General features: G+C 42.0%; 2 protein-coding genes across 4 annotated transcripts in view; both read left to right on the top strand.

Moving 5' to 3' along the window:
- LOC133408224 (guanine nucleotide-binding protein G(i) subunit alpha-2-like) overlaps window positions 1–6,760 on the top strand; it is a 63,160-nt gene extending 56,400 nt beyond the window's left edge. For all 3 annotated transcript variants that reach the window (XM_061686779.1, XM_061686778.1, XM_061686780.1), the window contains 3 exons: window positions 1,564–1,717; window positions 5,997–6,193; window positions 6,271–6,760. In XM_061686779.1, the coding sequence (XP_061542763.1) occupies window positions 1,564–1,717; window positions 5,997–6,187 (345 nt within the window). In that variant the 3' untranslated portion in view covers window positions 6,188–6,193; window positions 6,271–6,760. The remainder of the gene's footprint in view (window positions 1–1,563; window positions 1,718–5,996; window positions 6,194–6,270) is intronic.
- A 5,812-nt stretch (window positions 6,761–12,572) lies between these two features.
- Window positions 12,573–15,212, top strand: LOC133408807 (PAK4-inhibitor inka2-like). The gene is made up of 2 exons (XM_061688055.1): window positions 12,573–12,748; window positions 14,023–15,212. The coding sequence occupies exons 1-2, from the start codon at window positions 12,746–12,748 to the stop codon at window positions 15,004–15,006; spliced, it is 987 nt and encodes a 328-aa protein (XP_061544039.1). The 5' UTR covers window positions 12,573–12,745; the 3' UTR covers window positions 15,007–15,212.
- The last annotated feature ends 9,714 nt before the right edge of the window (window positions 15,213–24,926 follow it).

Genomic DNA, 24,926 nt, shown 5'->3' with positions numbered 1-24,926 from the left:
GTGGTTAAAGCGGGGGCCCAATGACACACTCAGGGTCTGTAGCGTTTAACGAAGTTGAGAGGGTTGCTCATAGTGTTGAATTAATACATAGTGCTTTTAAACAGTCTTAACTGTCATACAAGTGTAAAAAGTCAACTGCTGTGTTATAAAGCTAAACAAAGGCTGGTAAAATGAAACGACTTACCTTTTTATTATGTGAGGATTAACGGAGGCAAGTTGCTGTCATGCTTCACACTCTAACATTCTTAATTATTGTTAGTAATATAATAAGTGTGTTTTTTTATTATTGAGACAAACTTGTCACTTTAGCCTTATTATACTGAGCAGCCAGGACTGCTGTTGCTTTCCTATATTTCAAAGTGATCCATTTCCTGTTTTATGGTCATTGTCGCACTGGTACCCTTCTGTAATGGCATCAGAAAAAAAAGCACAATTGTGGAGTTAGTCCTTCAGATCACGGGTGTCAAAATGGTGGCCCGGGGGCCAGATCCGGCCCGCCACATCATTTTATGTGGCCCGCAAAAGCAAATACAAATTGCTCATTGTGTTCTGGTGTAATACCATTTGAGATATTTGCAAGCATTTTTTTTTGTTACCAATGGCCCTTTGAAAATAAATTTGATAGTTGAAAAACATGTTTTTATAGGCTTCTGATTGCAAAACTGGTTGTTCATCAATGTGTTCCGTATACTGTATGTAATTACAGTGTATGAGGTAATCTTTCATTTATATGGGTTCACAGTCGTAGCGGCCCTCCGAGGGAAGTCATAACTACAATGTGGCCCGTGACAACAATGAGTTTGAGACCCCTGCTTTAGATCATGGGTGTCCAACTTGTTTTCATCGTTATAGCTGCCCTCAGGAGGCCACTTATGAAGTATAATACCTGGCGTTGTGTCGATATGCCAAAATTCACAGTTCGGTACGTACCTCAGTCTTAAATTCATGGTACAATAAGGGACAAAATAAAGTGCTTATGTTTTGTGTAAACAGGAACAGATTGAATGACATCTAAAATAAGAGCTGAAATGTTTCTTTTTAGCAAAGTGGGGCATCAATACTTTATTAGGAAATGAACGATGCAGAAAAGTGCATCAGTAACAGGAACTGTGAAAATTATGGCAATACTAGTGTTAGGATCTAACCATCGGGCTCATCATATTAGATTTCCTCTACAGGTATGTGATTTGCTTCTCGCGAATTCACCTACAAGGAATTGGTGTTCTATCGGGTTGAGCTTCAGTTAGCCAGGCCATCGCCCTGTTTCATAGAAAAGGGGTGTGTTGACGCCTTATTTAGGGGGGTGTCAATTACTTGCACATTTTCACTATTTGCTGTAAAAGGGTCGCTCCTTGTTTTTGTTTTTTTTAAACTTGAGACATTCTTCCTGAAAATGTTGGTCGCTTTCCAAATTGTACTAAATATATAAAGCGAAAAGTTTTGTACTAAGATGTTTCTGTCATATTTTCAATTTCTTTCATCCCAAGCCTTTTAGCAGGATTTCAAACTTGACTCCCCAATAACATCTCTCTCTGTGCTCACCCTTGTGTGCATCCCGCCCAGAATCGGATGCACGAGAGCATGAAGCTGTTTGACTCCATCTGCAACAACAAGTGGTTCACAGAGACGTCCATCATCCTCTTCCTCAACAAGAAGGACCTGTTTCAGGAGAAGATCACCCAGAGCCCGCTGACCATCTGCTTCCCCGAGTACACCGGTATGGGAACAACACAAGCCTAGTGGCTAATTGAAACAGAATGCGGCGAAGCGAATATTGCCCACGTTCGCCACACTGGCGAATCAAAATTGCCTGCGTCAAAACTCAAAAGCCCTTCCTGATAAAAGTTAAATCGAGCGCGCTCATTCTGCCGTGCGTGAACGGTGTTAACGGTTTAGTTTCGCCCCCGCTTTGTAAAATGCTTCAATCTGCCATCCAGCCGCTGCTGGCTATAGGGAGTCAGGCTCACGGGCTTTCCCAGCTGCAGGGAGTGGCGCATCGGGGAAGACAAGACCCGATGCCGCTTGGTGCCGAATTGCATGCATATTTATTACCGGGACGTACGTTTGAAGTGTCGATGGTCAATGTGTCCTGCAATTTACATCAGTTATCGCAGCTAGCTAGCTGCCTTCTTCATCAATGCACAAGCTGCTAATCCCACTTTGTTTGTCATGCTGAGCTGAATACAATGAATTACAAATCATGTTCAACCTATATTTAATTGAAAACACTACAAAGACAAGGTATTTCATGATCAAACTGATAAACTCTATTGTTTTTAGCAAATAATCATTAACTTAGAATTTTATGGCTGCAACACGTTCCAAAAAAGCAGGGACAGGGTCATGTTTACCACTGTGTTACATCACCTTTTCTTTTAACAACATTCAATAAACGTTTGGGAACTGAGGACACTAATTGTTGAAGCTTTGTAGGTGGAATTCTTTCCCATTCTTGCTTGATGTACAGCTTCAGCTGTTCAACAGTCCGGGGTCTCTGTCGTCGTATTTTACGCTTCATAATGCGCCACACATTTTCAATGGGAGACAGGTCTGGACATGCAGGCAGGCCAGTCTAGTAAAGAAAATTGTGTATAAAGTCTCTAAGATCCTCCTTGAGGATTATCAAATAACATCTCCACCGTTTTCCATTTTCCTTATGGAGCCTTTCTCAGCTGAGTCTGGGGGAGAAGCGGGATACACCCTGAATTGGTTGCCAGGGCAGATATAGAAAAACAATCATTCACACTCTCATGCACACCTATGCCCAATTTAGAATCATCAATTAACCTAACATCCATGTTTTTGGAATGTAGGAGGAAACCGGACTACCCGGAGAAAACCCACGCAGGCAGGGTGAGAACATGCAAACTCCACATAGGCGAGGCCTATTTGGAATTTGAACCCCAGTCCTCAGAACTGTGAGGCAGATGTACTAACCCGTCATTCACCGTGCCACGTCACGTAGCAAGTGAATCTATTTAAAACTTTTACTGTAATTGACGAGAAGAATCAACATTTAATATAGTATAGCATTTCATCCGCTTTTATACTCGCATCTTGGTGATTAAAAGTATCACTTGTCACTCTCCACTTTATACTCAGCTGACAGTGGCAGCAGTGCTACTGCTACTAGCAAGAGCATCATTATACACTATAACATTTTTAAAAGGCATGACGTTAAATCAATGTCAATGTTCTACTGTGATTCAAAGTTTTCCTTTTTACAATTCAATGGTAAAATAAACATTTGTTCTTCAAATCAATTCATCATAATATTTAGGCTTGGCTTACAGGAAATGTTGCAGTGGTCGTACTATTGAATACTACTATTCAATTCATTTCTTGTGTTTAGGGAATAATCTAAGATCAACTTCCTCCTGAAAAATTGCATGCTAAATCGCAATATTTGTAGAAAAGAAAAGAACAACTTTTTTTTTGTGTCCCATATCGTTCAGCCCTACTCCTGATTGATGACATTAGTTTTAATTGGGCCCTCATCGTTAAAGCTTATCGGCTTCCCAGTGACGAGGACTCGCTAAGTGTGGCGAAAGGTTTAACCACATAGACACGTGACGTTGTGGCGAACTACACACAAGTGTGGCAAGGAGATTTTATACTGTTTAGACACACAAACACGTGATTTTGTGGCCACATTGGCTAAGAGGTTTCATGACCCAGCGCCCACCCTGGAAGGTGTACCTAATATTATGGCCAATGAAAGTATGCTTTTATTACGTGGTGACACGGATGTACAGTATCATCAACAATTGGGCTATGCTATTTCTAGTTTCAAATTAGTAGTATTTTAGCTGACAATACACATTATAATACATGGAAACATATATATACTAATAAATACTTATTATTTCTCTTTTTTGATTGGCTGGCGACCAGTCCCACCCACAGTTTGCTTGGATAGGCTCCATATGAGGGCTGAAACAAATAATGCCATAACTTGAATAATTAGCCAGGATGAAAAAGACCATAAAAGACAGAGAATGTCCAAAGTTTGGGATCATTTTACACTGAACAATAAATACAAAGTGCAACACAAGGGCACATCTACGATCGCCAACCCAAGGTTAATGTATCGATGTTAGCTACTTTGATATAGTCTACCATTGCTGGTTCGAACTTACTGTAGTGCCCTCGTAAGTGGTCAAGGATAGACACAGCCACCGGTGCAATTTCAACGGCTTTATTGAACAAACTGTAAGAAAACAAACGTAATAGTCACATTCATACACGAGCTGCCAATGACCACAACTTGCTCCCTCATTTTCCTCTTGGAATACCCCATAAATTCTCAATGGGGTTTAGATCCGGCGAGTTGGCTGGCCAGTCAAGCACTGTGATGGCATGGGCATCAAACCAGGTCTTGGTGCTTCTGGCGGTATGGGCAGGGGCCAGATCCTGGTGGAAGAGGAAATTTGCATCTACATACAGAACCTCAGGAGAAGGAATCATCAAGTCCTCTAAAACATTCTGGTAGACTGTTGCGGTGACCATGGATTTAAGAAAGCAGAGTTTAACAACACCTGCACTGGACATTGCACCCCAAATCATGACTGACTGGATATTTCACACTGGACCTCAAGCAGCTTTGGTTCTGTTCTTCACCCGTCTTCCTCCAAACCCTTGGACCTTGATTCCCGAATGAAAGGCACACTTTCATTGGAAAAAAGGACCTTGGGTACGCAATCTTTGGCCGAGTTGAGACTCTTCATACGTTGGCTCAGGCTCAGTGGCTTGACCCGAGGAACCCGACAGTTGTAGCCCATCACCTGGATGCGTCTGAATATGGTGGTTTTTGAAGCTGTGACTCCCGCCTCATTCCAGTCTTTCTGGACCTTCTGCTAGATTCTTGAATCTCCTCTATTTGATAAGCCCAAGCTGAAGCCCACGGTCATCTCTTTTGCTCTTGCATCTTCTCCTGCCACATTTTATCCTTCCACTAGACTTGCCATTGATATGCTTGGACACAGCACTCTGTGAACCGCCAGCCTCCTTAGCCATGAACATTTGTGGCTTCCCCTTCCTATGGAAGGGTATCGATGATGGTCTTCTGGCCAGTTGTCAAGTCTGCAGTCTTCCCCATATTGAACCCAACTGAGACAATTGAACCAAACTGAAGCAATTTGTTGACACCTGGGGGGAAGCCTGTGCAGGTGCTTTGAGTTTAGTAGATGGTTCGTGTGTGACACTCAGTTTAAAAACATTTATGGCCTGAAAAATTTGGCCTGATTTCTTCACAGCATTCAAATTTTTTGAATACCTGATTTCGTGGGTTTTATGAGCTGGAAGCCCAAATTATGTAAAAAAAAATAAACTAATATCGGGTGCTTGAAATTGTTTTAATTGTGGACCCTGAATCTATAATCTATGAAAGTTTAACTTTTTGAATGGAATTGTGGAAATAAATACTTTTCCATGATAAGCAATTTTTTTCCTGAAAGGGTCTGTACATAATAATCGTAAACTTCTTCAATCACTAATGCTTCTGATCCCACCTACCTTCAAAGAGGGTGTTTGCACAAAAATCTTAAATTTGCTGTTCAAAGTTCTTAAAAATACTTGCTATATTTTCTTTGGAAAGGTTTGTTAGTAATTTGTCATTTGTTCTGCAATCGGTTTGAATCTCAGCTCCAGCCTTCCTGTGTGGCGTTTGTATGTTCCTCCATGCTTGTGTGGGTTTTCTGTGGGTGGTCCGACTTTCTCTCAGACTTCAAAAAAGCATGCATGTTAGGTTAATTAAAATATCCGTAGGTGTGAATGTGAGGGTGAATGGTTGTTTAGATGCGATTGGCTGGTGACCAGTCCAGAGTGTACCCTGCCTCTCGCCTAAAGTCAGCTGGGATTGGCTCAAGTTTACTCCGTGACCATAATGAGGATAAGTGCTACCAAAAAAATTATTTATTATTAGTGTGGTCCTTCACTTGGTTTGGTTATCCAAGCGTCAAAATAAAGCAGCTCAGTCTCCCCGTCATCCCCTTCAGGCCCCAACAAGTACGAAGAGGCGCAGGCGTACATCCAGACTAAATTCGAGGACCTGAACAAGAAGAAGGACACCAAGGAGATCTACCCCCACTTCACGTGTGCCACCGACACCAAGAACGTGCAGTTTGTGTTTGACGCCGTCACCGACGTCATCATCAAGAACAACCTGAAGGACTGCGGCCTCTTCTGAGAGCAGGTGAGAAGGGAGAGGAAGAACAAGCTCAGTGGTGAGCCAACACGTTGATGCAACTTTGTGTTTGTGTGCCTTATCAGGGAAGCGCCCGTGGAACTAAACACACATCCTGAACGACTAACACTGGCCAGCAACCATCTCGTTTTCAACCTGCAAGAGACTGCCAAGCCCAGCAGCTTTGCAGCACGTCCACTTGTCAACTCTCTTTGGGCTATGACCACAAAATGAGCATTTATTCTTTATCTTCTATTTTTCTTCAACATTTTTTGTATGTAATTGCTTTCATTTTACTTTTAGAGTCCCATTATTCAATTTTTAATCACATCAAGCTTATTTTTAAAGAGATGACGCACACGCATGGACTCCAGATATGATTCATATAGGATTATTTTTTTTAAATAATAATGTTTACATAGGTTCAACATCATCATTCATAGCTTGTATTCTGCATGACTCAACATGACGCTGTTAATTCTTATTAGTATTCTCCACAAATGATCTAACATTCCAAAAGAATAAAAAGTATTAATAAAAAGCAGATGAGACCGCAAGGTTCTTTCTGATATTTAACCTTGTGTAGATAAATAATTTTCTGTCACTTTTTATACCATAGTAGCCGCTCCATCGTGTGTGTGTGTGTGTGTTTGTTGTGTGCCTGTGCGCGCGCCATGATTTCTGGTTATAACTCCTTTTTTCCTCCCCCGTTCTCCCTTGCATCTATGAATATATAGTGAATATTAATGACACACAAATCTAATTCCGGTAAAAGGTTTTTTTTTTTTTTTCTTTTCTTTTGGTAAATATTAAAAGTGCTTTAGAGTCAATATGATTTAATGTAAATAAAGGTAGAGTTCACTTGACCCTTGGGCCTTATTTTTTTCCCCCCCTGACCGTATATATGTATGATTGCATTAGTATTAATGGTTGCTTATCTGGTGTATACAAATTGCTTGTTTATCATGCCAGGATGACAGTTAAAAAATATTCTGCAGGTTTTTCATGCCAATTATAATTTGAAAGCAAATTGTATGAAACGAGCACAAAGAGCTGATTAAATATTGTGGCTATAAAGTGTACACACTCCTGTTCAGTTAACAGGTTTTGTAATGTAAAGTTAAAGTTAAATAATTTCAAAACTTTTTCCACCATTGTGACCTATAACCTGTAAGCGTGGGGAAAAAAATAAAATTGCGAGGGCAAGTAAAAATGAACGGAGATAATGTGGTTGTGTCCTCTTAGGTGCATAAATGGTTGTTCAAAATTAACCAATCAAATCCCAGTTAGAAGAGGCTGTGGACACTTTTGCGACCCGATTGTTTCAGTTAGTTTTAATTGCCCTAGTTTTTTTTTTTTTTAATTTAAATTATATATAGTATATATTTGACTTGGAATTATATGACAGCATTTATGTAAATTAATTTTCCATGACAACCTAATTTATTGAGACATACTTTTATGTCACATTAAGGGTAAAAAATGTACACGTCCAACAGTGTTTTAGTTTTACATGCACAGTATGCACATGTTAAATTAAGTGTTCGTGGGGTTTTGCAATTTGTTTAATTTACTGGACCATGGAATGAAAACGAACAAAATTCCGAGCATGATTTATCCTCTTGGAGACCTGACTTTCCACAGGTTTCCTTGGGGCGTCACCTAGTGGACATGAGAAGTACTTGACCTAACTGCCAGCTCTGCCAGTGCCTTGACAATTCAAGGGTTCTCAAAAATGTTGAGGTCCAGAGAGAAACCTTTTCAAGCACCCCCTCTTAATCCTAACATCATTTAGGCATACAGTGGGTACGGAAAGTATTCAGAGCCCCTAAAATGTTATATTGCAGCCATGTGCGAAAATCATTTGTCCATTTTTCGCTCATTACATGTACACAGCACCCCATATTGACAGGAAAAAAACGGAGTTGTTGTAATTTTTGCACATTCATTTAAAAAAAAAAAAAAAAAAAGAAACACTGAAATATCACACAGCCATAAGTATTCAGAGCCTTTGCTCAGTATTTAGTAGAAGCACCCTTTTGAGCTAATACAACCATGAGTCTTTTTGAGAATGATGCAACAAGTTTTTCACACCTGGATTTGGGGATCCTTTGCCATTTCTCCTTGCAAATCTTCTCCAGTTCTGTTAGGTTGGATGGTGAACATTGGTGGACAACCATTTTCAGGTCGCTCCAGAGATGCTCAATTGGGTTTTAAGTCAGGGCTCTGGCTGGGCCATTCAAGAACAGTCACGGAGTTGTTCTGAAGCCACTCCTTGGTTATTTTCGCTGTGTGCTTAGTGTCATTGTCTTGCTGGAAGGTGAACCTTCGGCCCAGTCTGAGGTCTTGAGCACTCTGGAGAAGGTTTTCTTCCAGGATATCCCTGTGGATAGGGTGGGTAGGGGGGTACCTCATTCATCTTTCATTAGATTGCAACCAGTCGTCCTGTCTCTGCAGCTGAAAAACACCCCACTGCATGATGCTGCCACCACCATGCTTCACTGTTGGGACTGTATTGGACAGGTGATGAGCAGTGCCTGGTTTTCTCCACACATACCACAGAATTAAGGCCAAAAAGTTCTATCTTGGGCTCATCAGACCAGAGAATCTTATTTCTCACCATCTTGGAGTCCTTTTCTTTTGAGCAAACTCCATGCGGGCTTTCATGTGTCTTCCACTGAGGAGAGGCTTCCGTCGGTCCACTTTGCCGTAAAGCCCCGACTGGTGAAGGGCTGCAGTGATGGTTGACTTTCTAGAACTTTCTCCCATCTCCCGACTGCATCTCTGGAGCTCAGTCACGGTGATCTTTGTGTTGTTGTTCACCTCTCTCACCAAGGCTCTTCTCCCCCGATTGCTCAGCTTGATCGGACGGCCAGCTCTGGGAAGGGTTCTGGTCGTCCCAAACGTCTTCCATTTAAGGATTATGGAGGCCACTGCGCTCTTGGGAACCTTAAGTGCAGCAGAATTTTACAATTCTGTCTCTGAGCTCTTCAGGCAGTTCCTTTGCACTGTCTCCAGGGGGCGTTACAGTTCAACAGTTCCATTCACCTACTGCAACGTGGGACCAAAAAAGGCTTAAAACTATAACATTTCCCTTTTCCGGGGAAGCCAAAAGTGAGATTGTTGCTGGTTCATATTGAATAAGATGAATTTTTATGATTAATTATCAGTGTCACGTAATATCCTTAATCCTCACTAACAGGCTGAAGTTATTATTATAATGTACGACTCCAATTCCAATGACGTTGGGACGTTGTGTTAAACATAAATAAAAACAGAATACAATAATTTGCAAATCATGTTCAACCTATATTTAATTGAATACACTACAAAGACAAGATATTAAATGTTCAAACTGATAAACTTTGTTTTTAGCAAATAATTATTAACTTAAAATTTTATGGCTGCAACACGTTCCAAAAAAAAGCTGGGACTGGTGGCAAAAAAGACTGAGAAAGTTGAGCAATGCTCATCAAACACCTGTTTGGAACATCCCACAGGTGAGCAGGCTAATTGGGAACAGGTGGGTGCCATGGTTGGGTATAAAAGGAGCTTCCTTGGTATTGCTCAGTCATTCACAAGCAAAGATGGGGTGAGGTTCACCTCTTTGTGAACAAGTGCGTGAGAAAATAGTCCCAACAGTTTAAGGACAATGTTCCTCAACGTACAATTGCAAGGAATTTAGGAATTTCATCATCTACGGTCCATAATATCATCAAAAGGTTCAGAGAATCAGGAGAAATCACTGCATGTAAGCCGCAACGTCGAAAACCAACATTGAACACCCGTGACCTTCGATCCCTCGGCCGGCACTGCATCAAAAACCGACATCAATGTGTAAAGGGTATCACCACATGGGCTCAGGAACACTTCATAAAACCATTGTCCGTAAATACAGTTCAGCGCTTTTTAAAATTTGTTTTAATTTATTTTATTTTTTGCTTGAATGGTTGCAATTGGACTGTTTTGAGGGGGCAGCTCTGTCTCGATTGTAGGACTACTGGTCGTACGTCAGTCAACTGGTTCTTTGACGGTTGGTGGTCAACTGGTCCTCGTGTAGGAGTCAAAGAATCGTTGTAATTTACATCATTCAGGCATAGATTTTTATGACATTTCATGTGTTAAATTTATAATATATAATAATTATCTGTGCCGACCACAACAACCAACCAGCCAGGAACTAATAACACCTGCGAGGGATGGAACGATAACTTTTCAAGTCTTGTGGACAAGGCCAACCCAGCGTTGTGGAAACTCATTGAATGCCTCTTAAGTGAAGCTTCCACTGTGGCTGCAGTTCTCTGCTCCAGGAGGAATGTTGCGTCCACCCAACCAAGCGTGTGAAGAGGAACTACATAGAACTTCAGATGCACCTCCACAACTTGGTGGTTGCCCTCGAAGAAGGCAAGAAGACCGTTCCAGAGTTCCTCCGTGACATCAGTCACAACCTGCGTGGTGGAGAACCCAACATCGAGACCTGCTCTACATACAGTATATAGTGAGATTATATATAATTGTGATAAATCTATTTGTGACTTGTTAAAAGTGTGATAATTTTTTTCTGTGATTTGTAATAAAGTGTGAAACGCTTCTCTATTTGTAATAAAGATTCAATTGTTCACAATTTATGGTATTTTTTGTTTGTTTGTTAAAAAGTAAGTTAGTTGTTACCTTTACAAAAAAAAAATATATATATATAAATGTCTTCAGAAAAAAAAAAAAAAAGGTTTGCTTTATTGCAAGGACCAGTTGTTGGTCCACCTACTGTCTCATGCAAGTGAGGGCTCACAAGCAAAGGATCATTCAGGTACTGGAGAATGTTACACGAGATGTTACGGTATGTTTGGCAGGACCTGAATGAACATTTGAGAAGCTTTGTGAAATGTCTTACAATCTGAATATGTTGGAATCTCGATAAATAATAGAGTATTTCATTTTTCAGATATTCTTTCATACTGTGTGTATATATATATTTGCTACATAATCACAATTGCTTTAGTAGCTGAATATTTCATGAATTGTCCAACTTGTGGACTTTTTCTTTAAATATTGAGGCCTCGTTAACGTGAAATGAAAGCTGATGGCATCTACACTGGGACAGTCGTCGCAATGCAAATGAGGTGAATTTGTACGCTTGGCAGATAAGTGCCACACAAAAGGAACTCGCTGGCAATGTGATCATGTTCATGTTAGTGAGGGTCAAAGGTGATGCAGATGTGTTGCAGCTGGGACTATCTACTGATAGCGGTGCTTTTGTGCTAACGCTGCACTTGAATAATAGGCCAATGCGGCCCAAGTGTTCATCACATCAGCATAAAGAGTGAAGCGGTGAATAGCTTGTCAACGACGGTTAGGGATCAACATACCATTAAGGTGCAGATTAAGCATTTGTTTGGACTTGAATTTCAATGAGCCATCGCCAGTGCAACTGACCCCCCACCCAAAAAAAACAACAACAAAAAAAAACAGGCCTGATGCACTTTATTACAATCTATTACAAGCAAATGTATAAAATCGTAGTCTCCAGCTACCCTTAAATATACAGGTGTTATGTTGCCTTTATACGCCACCGCAATGAATAATAATAATTAAAAAAAACAAAATCAAACAATTTGACATTTAGCATTTTGGATTTTCAGACCGCCAGCATGTTGGAGTATGTTGGAGTCATCGAATAGTTCAGTGATCGTTGGTGTGCAGCGATACATCATCAGGTCTGTGTGTTTGTGTGCGGAAATGATCCAAATTCATTTGCAGTTATTGGTCCAAAAATGTTCGTTTCTTCACTACAAATAATATATATCTGTGTTCCATCTATCTCCATAAGCAGAACAATTAAATGTTCTTCCACTAGATGGCAGAAGCAACAATTAAGCTGCGTATCCACCAGTTTCCATTCAAAGAACAGAAGTGATGGCACGCACACACAAAGTACAATTGTGAGTAAATTAAGACGAGTTCGTTATGTGGAGGTTAGGTTGCAGTATTCATACTTTTTGAGACATTATTGTTTGGTGGTACGCTGTGAAATGTTTCTAATGTGAATTATCTATAATAATTATCAAATAATCTGCATAAAATGCCTGCACTTCATCTACCCAGTTTTTTTCTGTCTCTCTCACATGGTCGTATAACTACAGTTTCAAGTTAATATATGTGATTTATGTTTTTCGTAATTTGAGGGGCGAAAACTTGACAAATCACATTCAAGCGATCTGGTGTTCCCCTGATGGGGCTATGCAAATGAGCTTCCAGCCCGCTGCGCACGGATTGGCTGTTTTGAGAGGGGGATTCTCCGATTGGCTGCTGGAACTTCGGCAGGCTGCGATTGGCCGCGCCGCAAAAGAGCCAAAAACGGGACGCGAGCTTCCTTTGGCTCACATCAGCAGCACATCTGCATCGCGCAGTCCGCCGAGCAGCTGGCGGCCACACCATCCGCGACACTCCTTTCCCAGTGCCACATGGCAGCATTTGTTCCACTTGGACCGCAGCGGAAGGAGGTGCCGACGTTTTAAACTGCAGCGTCGTTTGTGTTCTCCTACGCCAAGCGGAGGAAACGATATGGTAGGTTTCCTCCAACATCGAAATTCTGTGTATAACGTCAAGGCAAAAGCGATGCTATTATTAATGGACTTTATTGGTTGCTCTAAATACTTTCCCATTTGTTTTTTTGTTTGTCTGCCCCCCCCACACACACACACACACGCACACATTTCAAGTTCAATACCTCCTTTTATGATCACAGACTGCTTCCACATTTACTTTTTGGCCCACATTTGCATCCCCGGCGTCAGCCTCCGCTCTCCCTCACACACGCACAGCATCACATGATCCTTCACACACTTGAAGTTGGAGGCATTCCAGCTCATCAGAGAAGTGTCCCTCGGAGAAAACCTTGCTATTCAATTGCCCCAGTTTGTCACTGGTGACGTTCTTAAAGACACAGGAACCCTTTTTGCGGAGTCACGTTTGATACGCGGCAGCTGTTTTCGCTTTGGAGACATGCAACACTGATTGTGTCTGGATTTCCCCTCGAATCGTTCCAGATTCAAAGTCGGTGAACGGACGCTGGCTTTGTGTTGAATGTTGCTACCATTGACCTTCACATTCATAGAAAAGATGAGCAATTATATGCAGAAACTGGACCGTGTTACACTTTGCGGCAGCAAATTTAAAAATGTTGAAACGTTTCCAGACTGTTTCAACAGGTCCAGTTAGGCCTAAATGCAAGGCACGAAGAAGTGCCTGCCTATTTTTCCTTAGGCGAGGTCATATATACACACGTTAAGAGGCAGTTATCCTCTGCCTTGTGCCACCGGCTCCCCCTCAACCGAAAACATCTTGCGTTGTCTCACAACACAGTAATAATACAATATCAGAGAGAGAGAGAGCGGAACAAGGTCTACTTTCATATCCTCACACTAAAACAAAACCAAAAAATGAAGTTATAATTAACACAGAGTACATTTTGTATGCAAAGGCACATTTTTCTAACACTCAGTCACACCAACTATGGTGTTAAATCACACAGAGTAAAAAAAACATTTATTTTTACAGTGCTCACGCTCTGCCTGAAACGAGTCACTGACAACTAGAATGGACTAACTCCGCTCCACTTTTGTGATTTAGCAGGAGAGTAATTTTAAATTTTATGGCCGCCATTAAAAGTTCCGTGCAATAGTGGTCAAGGTCCAAACATCCGTCAATATTTCATGAAAGGTGATAAAAAGCAATTTCTCTATTCGTTTCTGCACTTAAAAGTTATCCCACTTCTCAGTGACTCAAATACAAAGTCCCCCTGTGGCCACTGTCTAACCATGCATTTTGCCTCTCCTCAGCTGTGCCTGCGAGAGTCAGGCGAGTGTTTGAGGGAGCACATGCACTACATGATGAGGTCTCTCCAGGACCTGAAGCATCTGAGGAGGACGTGTCCCGCGGCCTGCAGACACGCTCGCCCTCCCACCAGCACCCAGCTCCCCGCCGTCGGCGTCGGCAGCCTCGCCGTAGCGCCGCTCGCCTGCCGGGGCAGAGATCAGCGCACGCGCCTTAGGATATCCAGCGCCAGCACGGCCAGCACCTACGACTCGGCCTGCTGCTTGGCTGCCCCTCTGGAGGAAGAGGAGGACGACGACGACGAGGACGACGGTCGCAGCAGTCGTCTGGGCCTCAACTCGCCCAGCAGCCACAAGAGTTTGGACTTGGACTCCGGGTACTCGGAGGCGTCGTGGCAGGACGAGGGGGTGGTCCTCAGGAGGACGAGGAATGTGCGCGTGTCGTCCTCGGCCTGCCTCCGCACCAACAGGGCGGCGAACGGCCGCGTTCGGCCTAAATCGACGTCGGACGCTTGTCTAGAGAGGTGGACGTCCTTCGAGGCGGGCGACCCGGAAGACTGGGCCAACGCTTTGCTGACCAGAGGACGCAGCCGGCAACCTCTGGTTCTGGGAGACAACAGCTTTGCGGACCTCGTAAAGAACTGGATGGACCTACCCGATTGTCCCGAGCCCCCCGAGCCGAAATCCAAACCCAGACGCAGACTGGGAAGAAGCCTCTTGGGCAACATGCGGAGGAAGTTAGCCGGCTTGTCAAAGAGCGTGGAGGAGAGAGTGAGGATGAGGTCGGCGGACTCTCACCTCAGCAGAACCGCCAACGCGCCCAAGCGTCTCTCGTGTCCCGTCATCTCGTCCGAGCCGAGGGTCCCCTTTTTCCACCAGTCCCACTCGGCCATTCACGAGCTGGACACGGACTTTTACAACTTTGCTGCCCTCATGAAGTCGGGGAGCAGGCAGCCTATCATATGCAAGGACATCGTTGGCTATGTCTGACACACAGAGTCACTTTATTTGTGTTTGATGTCATGTTTCTCACATTTATATCACTGACTTGAAAGAATGAAGTCCTATTTAAATGATCTGCAGTCATATACAGTGAATGCTCCTACGCGAAGGACTGGAAGTCAATGTGTGCGGGGCTCGTTGAAGGAACAAACTGTACTGTTACACTGAAAATAAAATCGTAACGATGATCATTGCATAGTTTTTGTTTTTTTTTTGGTTGTTTTTGTTTTATCCCTATCACGGTTTTTCAATTATGGAGTTTTCCCCAGGGAAGTTTGGTGGAGTAGTGGTTAGCATGTCCACATCGCAGTTCTGAAGCTCTGGTTTCAAATCTCTGGAGTTTGTATACTCTGCCTGTGTGGCTGTGAGCGTGAGTGCTTGTTTGTCTATATGTGCCCTGTGGTTAACTGCCGACCAGTCCTGGGTGCCACCGTAGTAGATTTCAAAAAGTGGACGTATTCCGCTGAAATCCAAGAGCTTTCGCCGAAATAGATTTACCCCTCACAGTCGCGAGGTTTGGGGCTCGAATCTTGGCTCGAGGCTTACTGTGTGGAATTGACCTATACTCGCGTGGGGTTTCCCTAGGTACTGCGACCTACTCCCACATTCCAAAAAAAAAACCATGCTGTTAAGTTCATTGAAGACCCTAAATTGTCCATAGGTGTGAATGAATGTGAGTGGTGCGTGCTCACCTGTGACCCAAATGAGGATAAGCTGTATAAAATAATGGGTGGCTGGACTGTCTCTGAATTTTAATGTAACACTACATCTAAATTGTTAGTTACTTTCACCCAAACCACTGATGGTGTTTAACAAGACAAAACAACAGATGACACACAACTGATTTATTTTTTAAATACGCCTGCTTTCTATTGCACTTTTGTGCCTTTTCTACTTAAGCAATTACTATTATATTTTGTGTTTGACTAGTGACCAGTCCAAGGTGTACCCCACTTCTTGCCCTAAGTAAACTGGAATATTATAATTCCTATTATAATTATTATTATACAGTTTGAAATATTTAAACTTATTAAACACATTTTAAAAAGTATTATTTAGCACCAGTCACGCTCTCGCTGTTAAGAAATTGGATATCATATACAGACCTGTCCCAAAAAAATTAAAATATAAAAATATTTATTTCCATAATTCCATTCAAAAAGTTAAACTTTCATATATTATAGATTCAGGGCCCACAATGTAAACAATTTCAAGTATTTATTGGTTTATTTTTACATAATTTGGGCTTCTAGCTAAAAAACCGCCAAGAAATCAGTAATTACAAAATGTGAATAGTGTGAAGAAATCAGCCCAAATTTGGCAGGCCATAAATGTTTTAAACTGAGTGTCACACACACTAATCATCTACTAAACTCAAAGCACCTGCACAAGTTTCCCCAGGTGTCATTAAATTGTTTCGGTTTGGTTCAATTGTCTCAGTTGGGCTCAATATGGGGAAGACTGCAGGCTTGACAATTGGCCAGAAGACCCTCATCGATACCTTCCATAGGATGGGTAAGCCACAAATGTTCATGGCTAAGGAGGCTGGCGGTTCACAGAGTGCTGTGTCCAAGCATATCAATGGCAAGTCTAGTGGAAGGACAAAATGTGACAGGAGCAGATGCAAGAGCAAAAGAGATGACTGTGGGCTTCAGCAGATTATCAAACAAAAAAAGATTCAAGAATCTAGCAGAGATCCAGAAAGAGTGGAATGAGGCGGGAGTCACAGCTTCAAAAACCACCACAGTTCCGACGCATCCAGGAGATGGGCTACAACTGTCGGGTTCCTCGGATCAAGCCACTTCTGAGCCTGAGCCAACGTAGGAAGCGTCTCAACTGGGCCAAGGAAAAGAAGAACTGGACTGTTGGCCAGTGGTCCAAGGTCCTCTTTTCCGATAAAAGTAAAGTGTGCCTTTCCTGAGGGAATCAAGGTCCAAGGGTTTGGAGGAAGACTGGTGAAGAACAGAACCCAAGCTGCTTGAGGTCCAGTGTGAAATATCCAGTCAGTCAGTCATGATTTGGGGTGCAATGTCCAGTGCCGGTGTTGGTAAACTCTGCTTTCTTAAATCCTGGTCACCGCAACAGTCTACCAGAATGTTTTAGAGGAATTCATGATTCATTCTGCTGAGGATCTGTATGGAGATGCGGATTTCATCTCCCAGTAGGACCTGGCCCCTGCCCACACTGCCAGAAGCACCAAAACCTGGTTTGATGCCCATGTCATCACAGTGCTTGACTGGCCAGCCAACTCGCTGGATCTCAACCCCATTGAGGATCTATGGGCTATTATCAAGAGGAAAACGAGAGGCACCAGACTCAAAAACCAAGAACTGACAGCAAGCGTCAAGGAAACCTGGGCTTCCATAACTCCCAAGGCTGATTGCCTCAATGCCACAGTGCATCGAGGCCGTGATTAAAGCACAAGAATTCACAACCAAGTATTGAAGATTAACATATCATTTTGAAAGTACCATATTTCTATTTTTTTTGTCTTTCTTTTTTTTCCTACAAAAACTGAGAAGTAAATGGTGATTTCTTCATAGTATTCCATTTGTTTTAAATTCCTGATTTTGTGTTTTATGAGCTGGAAGCCCAAATTATGTAAAAATAAACAACAAACCTTTGACTTTTACACCTCTGAGTAAGCGTCAGGAAAAAAAGGGTCTGACACAACTTAACTAGTGCTGTAATACAATTAGGGGTGTGCTTTAGTTCTCGTATCCGTTTGGGAATTTCTGTTTCTCACTTAACAAAATCACTTAGTGCAACTTCAGCCCTGCCAGACAATGGGACTATTTACAGAGCTCGACAGACCGGCTGAGGTCATCTCCCGTGTGTATGTGCAGGGGGAGGTGAAAAGCGAAGAGGCATGCATCATGCTGACTTTATGGATGTCGCTCCACCTCATTTAACTCGTTCTTTATTTGACGCACACACACACGGCCTAATGGAAGGGGCGCGTGTGCGAGTAGAGAGGAGGGACCGAGACAAGGGGGTGTTATACTCACCGAGATAAGCTAATGATCACTTCACCTTTGCTTTCCTTTGCCGTATTCACACGAATCCAGGCGAGAAAAAGCAGCGGACAAGATGGAGATAAAGGGAGATTATTCCCATGCTCCCTACCTCACACATCATGTCATCATCTCATCACATTGTCTCATCGTCAAAACAAGGAAGAGAGATGTGTCTCTCTTATGTTGCTGCCTGGAATGTCACAGAAAAATAGAGCAAGCTCTTATCAGGACAAAGTTTTCATCTCCGGTAGAAGTGTGTGATAGTTGATGATGATGATGGGGAAAATGGGAAAACTATGTGAAGTGAAATTGGGAGTAATGTGTCTGCTGCACATTCAGCAAGATCAGTTCACTAATGGGGACGTATTATGGAAAATTGGCTTTTTAATTAATCGGACGCAAATAGTTGGGTCTCTTGAGTAACCCCTTCCCCCCCTTCCCAGCCATCAAGTGTGAAATTAAACTTGTAGAATTCAATGAACAGTTTGCGATTTAGGTTGCACTGAAACGTGGAGGTGTGCTTTACTGCCTTACATACAGGATTCATTGGGAAGGTAAATTCTTTTGAATACAGTTCTTGTGTTTTTGTGATCTCACAGATTGTGTACCTAATGTTGTGGCTGTCGCGTACGTGTGGACTGACCGTAATGTTTGCTACTGAGTGTTGGTTCAGGGTTTTGTCTTCAAAATGCAAATCTATTGAGCCAAATCTTTTAATTGGAAGGCTTTAAGGGTATTTGTTGTTGATTGATTCTCCTGGCTTCCATCTCATCACAGCAGATGTAATCATCCCGTGAGCACGCACACTGTTTGTCGAAACTCTGATTACAACTGCAACCAGAAAGTTATTTTCAGGATTAGTTCGCTCCCTATCCATCCGTAACACACTCAATGTGGCAGTTTAAGATGGGTGAATGTCCTTAGGACTTCTCTCATTTCTCATCGACAGTTCAGTCAAAAACAAAACAAAGCGATAAAGCATCTGACTGAGATTGACTCCATGCACATTACGCAACAGCATCTGTGAGAAAAAGATAAACATCTTCCGGACAGCTTTCCGGATATTGCTGGAAACTAAAGTTGACCATGTTTGAGGAATGAGCTCTCAAATGACAGTTTTGACGTCATGCTGAACGAGAATCATGCGATGCGTTGTCTAACGAATTATGCAAGACTTCCAAAAACAGAATGCACTAGATGGCTTCAGGCAGCACAGCGAGCGAGTGTGCAGCAAGTCTGCCTCACAGTCGAGATTCTTGGTTCGAGCATCTCCTCAGGCACTCCTGCGTTGAGTTGGTGTGTTATCCCTGGGCTTGTGCGTTTTCTCCAAGCACTCTGGCTTCTACCCACATTCCCAAAACATGCATGTTGGGTCCATCACGTCAACAGGCATGTGCACACATAGACCCAAAGTGGTGCTCAAGCACCTGTCCCTTTTGTCCTGGATGTCAAAGGCATCCTTTTTGCTGCTGCCCATTTTTTCTTCTTCATTCATCAATATTTAAAAAAAGATAACAATTACCCTCTGTGTCATTAATTCCACGCAAAGTTTTGGATATCTGATGGGCATTTATTGAAAACCTTGGCAGAACTACACATGTGATACGATACACATATGACATCGATGCTTTGGAATGTTTTAGTACCCATCTTCTGACGAATACCTTTTGAACAATGAGATCCCTCTGATGCTGCGGAAGCTCTCCGCAGACCGTAGCTTGTGTTGTAAGCTGTAACAATGTAGAAAAGTATCAGCAAAAGCCTACTAAAAGAGCTGAGATCTATTTGGGGTTAATCAAAGGCACGGTAAATGGCGGCAGTTGTGCGGTGACTCTCATTGAAGATGAGTTTGAATGTGATTGCTCGAGTCTGAACACAACCACATCCCCATTTAGAAGAGGGCACGTGCACTTCTTCCTTTTTGTATACCACAAAAACCTGCTGTATGAACAGGGGTGTGTAGAATTTTTGTCCGGTGTAGCTTCCCTTCACCTCTTTTGTTAATAGCTGTATTATTGACTGTGTTGATTGTATTTACAGAAATAAATACATAATCAATATACAGTACTACTGTTTTTTTAACTGCAGTTTTTTTTTTTTTTTTTTGCCTCCAAAAATGTCCCTGGGTGTGAATGTGAGTGTGAACAGTTGCTTCACGAAATGAGCCCTGCGATTGGCTGGCGACCACCCCAGGGTGAACCCCGCCTCTTGCCCAAAGTCAGCTGGGATAGGGTCAAGCTCACCGGTGACGCCCATGATGAAAGGCACTATAGAAAATGGAAGGATGAATTGAGTCGCTGCTGATTCAATCTCCACTAGTTTAAGGACTAAAGAACAACATGACGTCAGCTATGGGGTGTCGAGCTACAACCATCCATGCTGTGGCATGACGCCTCTGTGCAGCATTTACAGCATGTAGTTCGCTGTTTCCCAACCTTTATTGAGCCAAATCGGGTATTTTATATATTGGAAAACTCCCACGGCAGGCACACCACTAAATAAATGTCAGAAAGTACATATGGGTCATTTTTGTATAATTTCATCAATAATGGTAAAGACACTTAAAAAAAAAAAATCTAAAACGTTTTTATTCATTTTAATTTGTTTATGCCTCCTTGGTTTTATATGTGCAAATGTCTCCCACGCTGAAACAGCCACGTTGAAAGTCCTATTTTTAAAAGGTTATGGATAATATAAAATTTGAGGCGTTCATAGTAAAGGTAATCCTTTTTGATAGAACAAATGGTGGTGGCCCATTGAAATACATTTCTTTTTAGATTCGCAAATACAAAAGTACATAACGGTAAAGACATAAACGGCTTCATAAAAATCGTGAGTCGCACAAGTTACACGTGTTGCCCTTCAAACTCTGTGGATACAAGTGCATAAATGTTCCTAACTACTCATTAAACCCATTACACTCTTGTTTTTACACAATTGTAATCGTGGTAATGACATGCAATTGTGCTGACAATGTCACAAATTCACACATATTCATTCATATCTCAGAAACAAGAACATTGATTTTGCCGTCTGCTATTGTGCGACTGTAAAATGGCTGCCTCATCCTGGCACTTCAGCTCACAGATCCCTCTGGTGTATTGCAACAACTCTCTCCAGTGGCTTTAATGGTCAAGATGTTTGGCAAAGTACCAAAATAGGAACTCTGATGAAATTAAGAAGCATTTGTGTTGGTTTCCTTTGAAAAGACATACAAAGCAGTAAAGGAAAAATCCTCGATATCAAAAAAATTTAATTAGCATCTGCAAAAAACGTTGCAAATCATGAAACATTGGGGCATTAAAAGACAGAAAGATATTACTTCAGATTTGTTTGAATTAGGAACAATTATGACCTTTTGATGGGTAACAACTGACAAGAATTCAAATACCCATATCAGTAAAAATGAATTGATTTTCCAAATGAAATTCAGTGGGCCATGTCTTTACCGTTATTGATCAAAGTATATGAAAATAACCCATATACTGAAATAATTCTCTCACAAATGTACTTGCTGGGTGTGAAATCTGGGCCTGTTTAGTTGAACACAAAACGATTTGGCTGTTGGCAGTAATTCATTTTAATAGGTAACTTTCTGAACAATTCAGTGAAAATAGACAATTTCCTGCAGCACAGCTGTCGATCTCCCACGGCACGTTAGTCGTGTGGCGTCATTGAGCCAGACCGTAAAACGCTGACACGCAGGAGTGCAGAACGTTTACAGATTTTTTTTTCCATCCAAGGATATTTAAAAAATGGATCATTATTTTCCCCTATAGTCAGTCAAGGAAATGTAGTTACAGTATATGCCCACAGGAACTCATTCTGATGCATGTACATAAACACGTGACCCCCTATTAGCCCAGCAGCTAGCAGAAGCCGAGACAGGAAGTGAACCGCGGGGGTTGTTTGGCCTGTTGGCTGACACAAAGATGAATGCTATTTTGATGGTGTGCCTTTTTTCTGGAACCTTAATACCAGGACTCGAAAGAAAAACAAGTAGATGGCACATAGGCATGCAGTATATACCCACTTCCTGCACTTGCCTGTTAAGATTTAAATTAAACTAGCAAAACTAACCAAGCATTTCTTGCGATCATTCATTTGTTTGTGTTTGATGGTTCCTGGGATCCAAACAAAACAGCTTCTTCCCACTATAAAGTGGACCTCATGGTTCATGGGAAGGATAACAGTGGAGATGACACACCACAAATATCCCAGGACATTTATATTCCCCCCCCCTGTTTTGGTTCTCATGGTCAAATGGAGCCTCTGGGGTCTCAACACACATCCTCTTCACAGTATGGCAGTGTAAACATTTGAAGCTAATTAAAGGATAGATGGATAATCTTGCAATATGTATACACACTGGCCAAAACATTAGGTACAGCAGTCCGATACAAGAGGCATAAAATTCTACCTTTGCAAAGTTGATCTTTCAAATTACTGGATTTGAAAATTATCCTAATATATAGTACAGTGGTGCTTGCAGGGTTTTCAAGATATGAGCTGTTATTCGGCCGATTTTTAAAAATGTTTTTTTTTTTTTGCTTTGACGGTGTACAACTGGTTAGACCGTCTGCCTCACAGTTCTGAGGACTGGGGTTCAATCTCCGGCCCCGCCTGTGTGGAGTTTGCATGTTCTCTCCGTGCCTGCGTGGGTTTTCTCCGGGCACTCCGGTTTCCTCCCACATTCCAAGAACATGCATGGTAGGTTAATTGACAACTCTAAATTGCCCGTAGGTGTGAATGTGAGTGCAAATGGTTGTTTGTTTGTGTGTGCCCTGCGATTGGCTGGCAACCAGTTCAGGGTGTACCCCGCCTCCTGCCCGATGATAGCTGGGATAGGCTCCAGCACGCCCGCGACCCTAGTGAGGAGAAGAGGCTCAGAAAATGGATGGATGGATGGATGGATGCTTTGACGTGCGTGCAAAAATTTGAGATGCGTGTCAGTGAACTCAACTCACCTCACTGCACAACAAGCAGCAGTTCGGCAGATAGTGAACAATTCTTCAAAAAATAAGCTTTGCGATGTTTAATGCCACTCCCAGTTGACATTTATGGTAAAACTAAACAGAACAAAGATAATTTAAAAATAATTTAAAAGATTTAAAACAACCGCATATCCATCCATCCATCCATCCATTTTCTGAGCCGCTTCTCCTCACTAGGGTCGTAACGTTGCCTTAAAGTCTGCTAACACGCTTAATGCTAACACGCAATAGGAAATGTCATAGACGGGTTAACGAATAGCAATGTGTCTCTGTGTTATAACCCTTTAAGCAACTGATATTTGATCACAAACAGTGTAGCAACACACGTAGACTGACAATATAACAATACTCACAGGCATACATTCTTTATCCTCCGCGAAGAACAACCAGTATTACTGCGGCTTACTGAGGAGCTGCGATTGTCTCCATGTACAGTTTATCTTTTTGTCATTTGTGTTGTGTTCTTTTGTATTATATTGCAACATAGGGTAGTGAAATTTAATTTAGAGTTTTGTGATCTGTACAATAAATGTTCTCAAAATTACATTATATCTTTGTTTTTATTTTTCATAGTTATTTTTTTTAATTTAGTTAATAAAATCAATGTAACTTTGCTGGACCATATAACCCATTCAGAAATCCTTCCATTACAATTTCTACACTAATCCTGATATCGTGATCTTTACTGTTACCGTGAAGGGATTCAAATCACACTGAGTTGTGAATTTCACAGTCCAGCTTTTTGGAAGAAATGCCTGAAAAAGCAAAACACATCCAGAATGAATCATTTGATGCTTCCCGAGCTGAGGTCTGACCAGCAGTCATGTAAAATGGCTGTTATGAGCTAACTTTTGGCATGCAACTAATACAAAATATTACAGAATCATTATGTAGTGTTTGTCATGTACAAGTGCAACTTGTATAGATCTACTGTATCTCCCCTTGTGCATCACTCTGTACTCCCCATACACATCAATTTCTACCTGAGTTTCTTAAGTCAGTCCACTCATATCAGTTGCACATCTTAAAACATGAGAAAACATCCATCAGTGGGCGGAATGTGGTGCAAATATTTGTCATGTGTTCGTTCCGTGAGCACAATGCACCCACATGTGGGTGACTCTGCGTTCCGGGCCTTTGCACAGCTTCATCCGTGACACGTCTCTGCCTCTCTGTTGGCTAACAGGGAAGAAAAACCGCAGTAATGAGGATGGAAAAACAAAACAATTCTCCTCAGGCTATTCCCCCCCCCCCAGTTTCATGATTCAACCGTCTCAAACTGCAATTTTCCTTTTGCTGACTAAAAATAAAATGTTGTGTCTCTGCAGGTATTGTATTTATGGAGTGTGTTTTATCATTACAAGGCTCCGGCTATAAACAAATAACAAACAAACAAAAAAAGGCATTGCAGAACATAGTGATGTTTACAACAAACACCCTGAAGAATGGTTTCCAAACAACCCATTGCACCAAAGCCACATGTGGAGACAAAATGGATTCTTTCGTGCCTTTGCTGTTGGAAGATGCGAGTGTAAAATGTCCATTCACCAACACGCAGTTGTGTGTGTGTGCGTGTGTTTGTGCTTACAATCTCACACACAAGCACACTCCAACAGCCCAGGTAAGTCAAACACACACTCTCTTTAGCAAACACAAATATTCACTACCTCAGGCATATAAACATTGTCACCGAGTTTACTTTGACTCAAATAGTCAGAAGCGGTCACCATCCATAAAGCTGCAACTTTCTCCCCAGTGTCTCCCCAAAAGTTGCTCTCCACTCAGCACCATTTCTCACGATGTTGACCTTTACGGCACCGCCAAGCTATGCAAGCTTTTTCCTGTGCAAATACTGCACTCAGAGGATGCATCACACACTCCAGCAGTGTGGGAGCGA

This window comes from Phycodurus eques, chromosome 10 (genome assembly GCF_024500275.1).
Source record: "Phycodurus eques isolate BA_2022a chromosome 10, UOR_Pequ_1.1, whole genome shotgun sequence".
NCBI lineage: Eukaryota > Metazoa > Chordata > Actinopteri > Syngnathiformes > Syngnathidae > Phycodurus > Phycodurus eques.
Note: the sequence above shows the minus strand (reverse complement) of the source record. Positions and strands in the feature narration are given on the sequence as shown.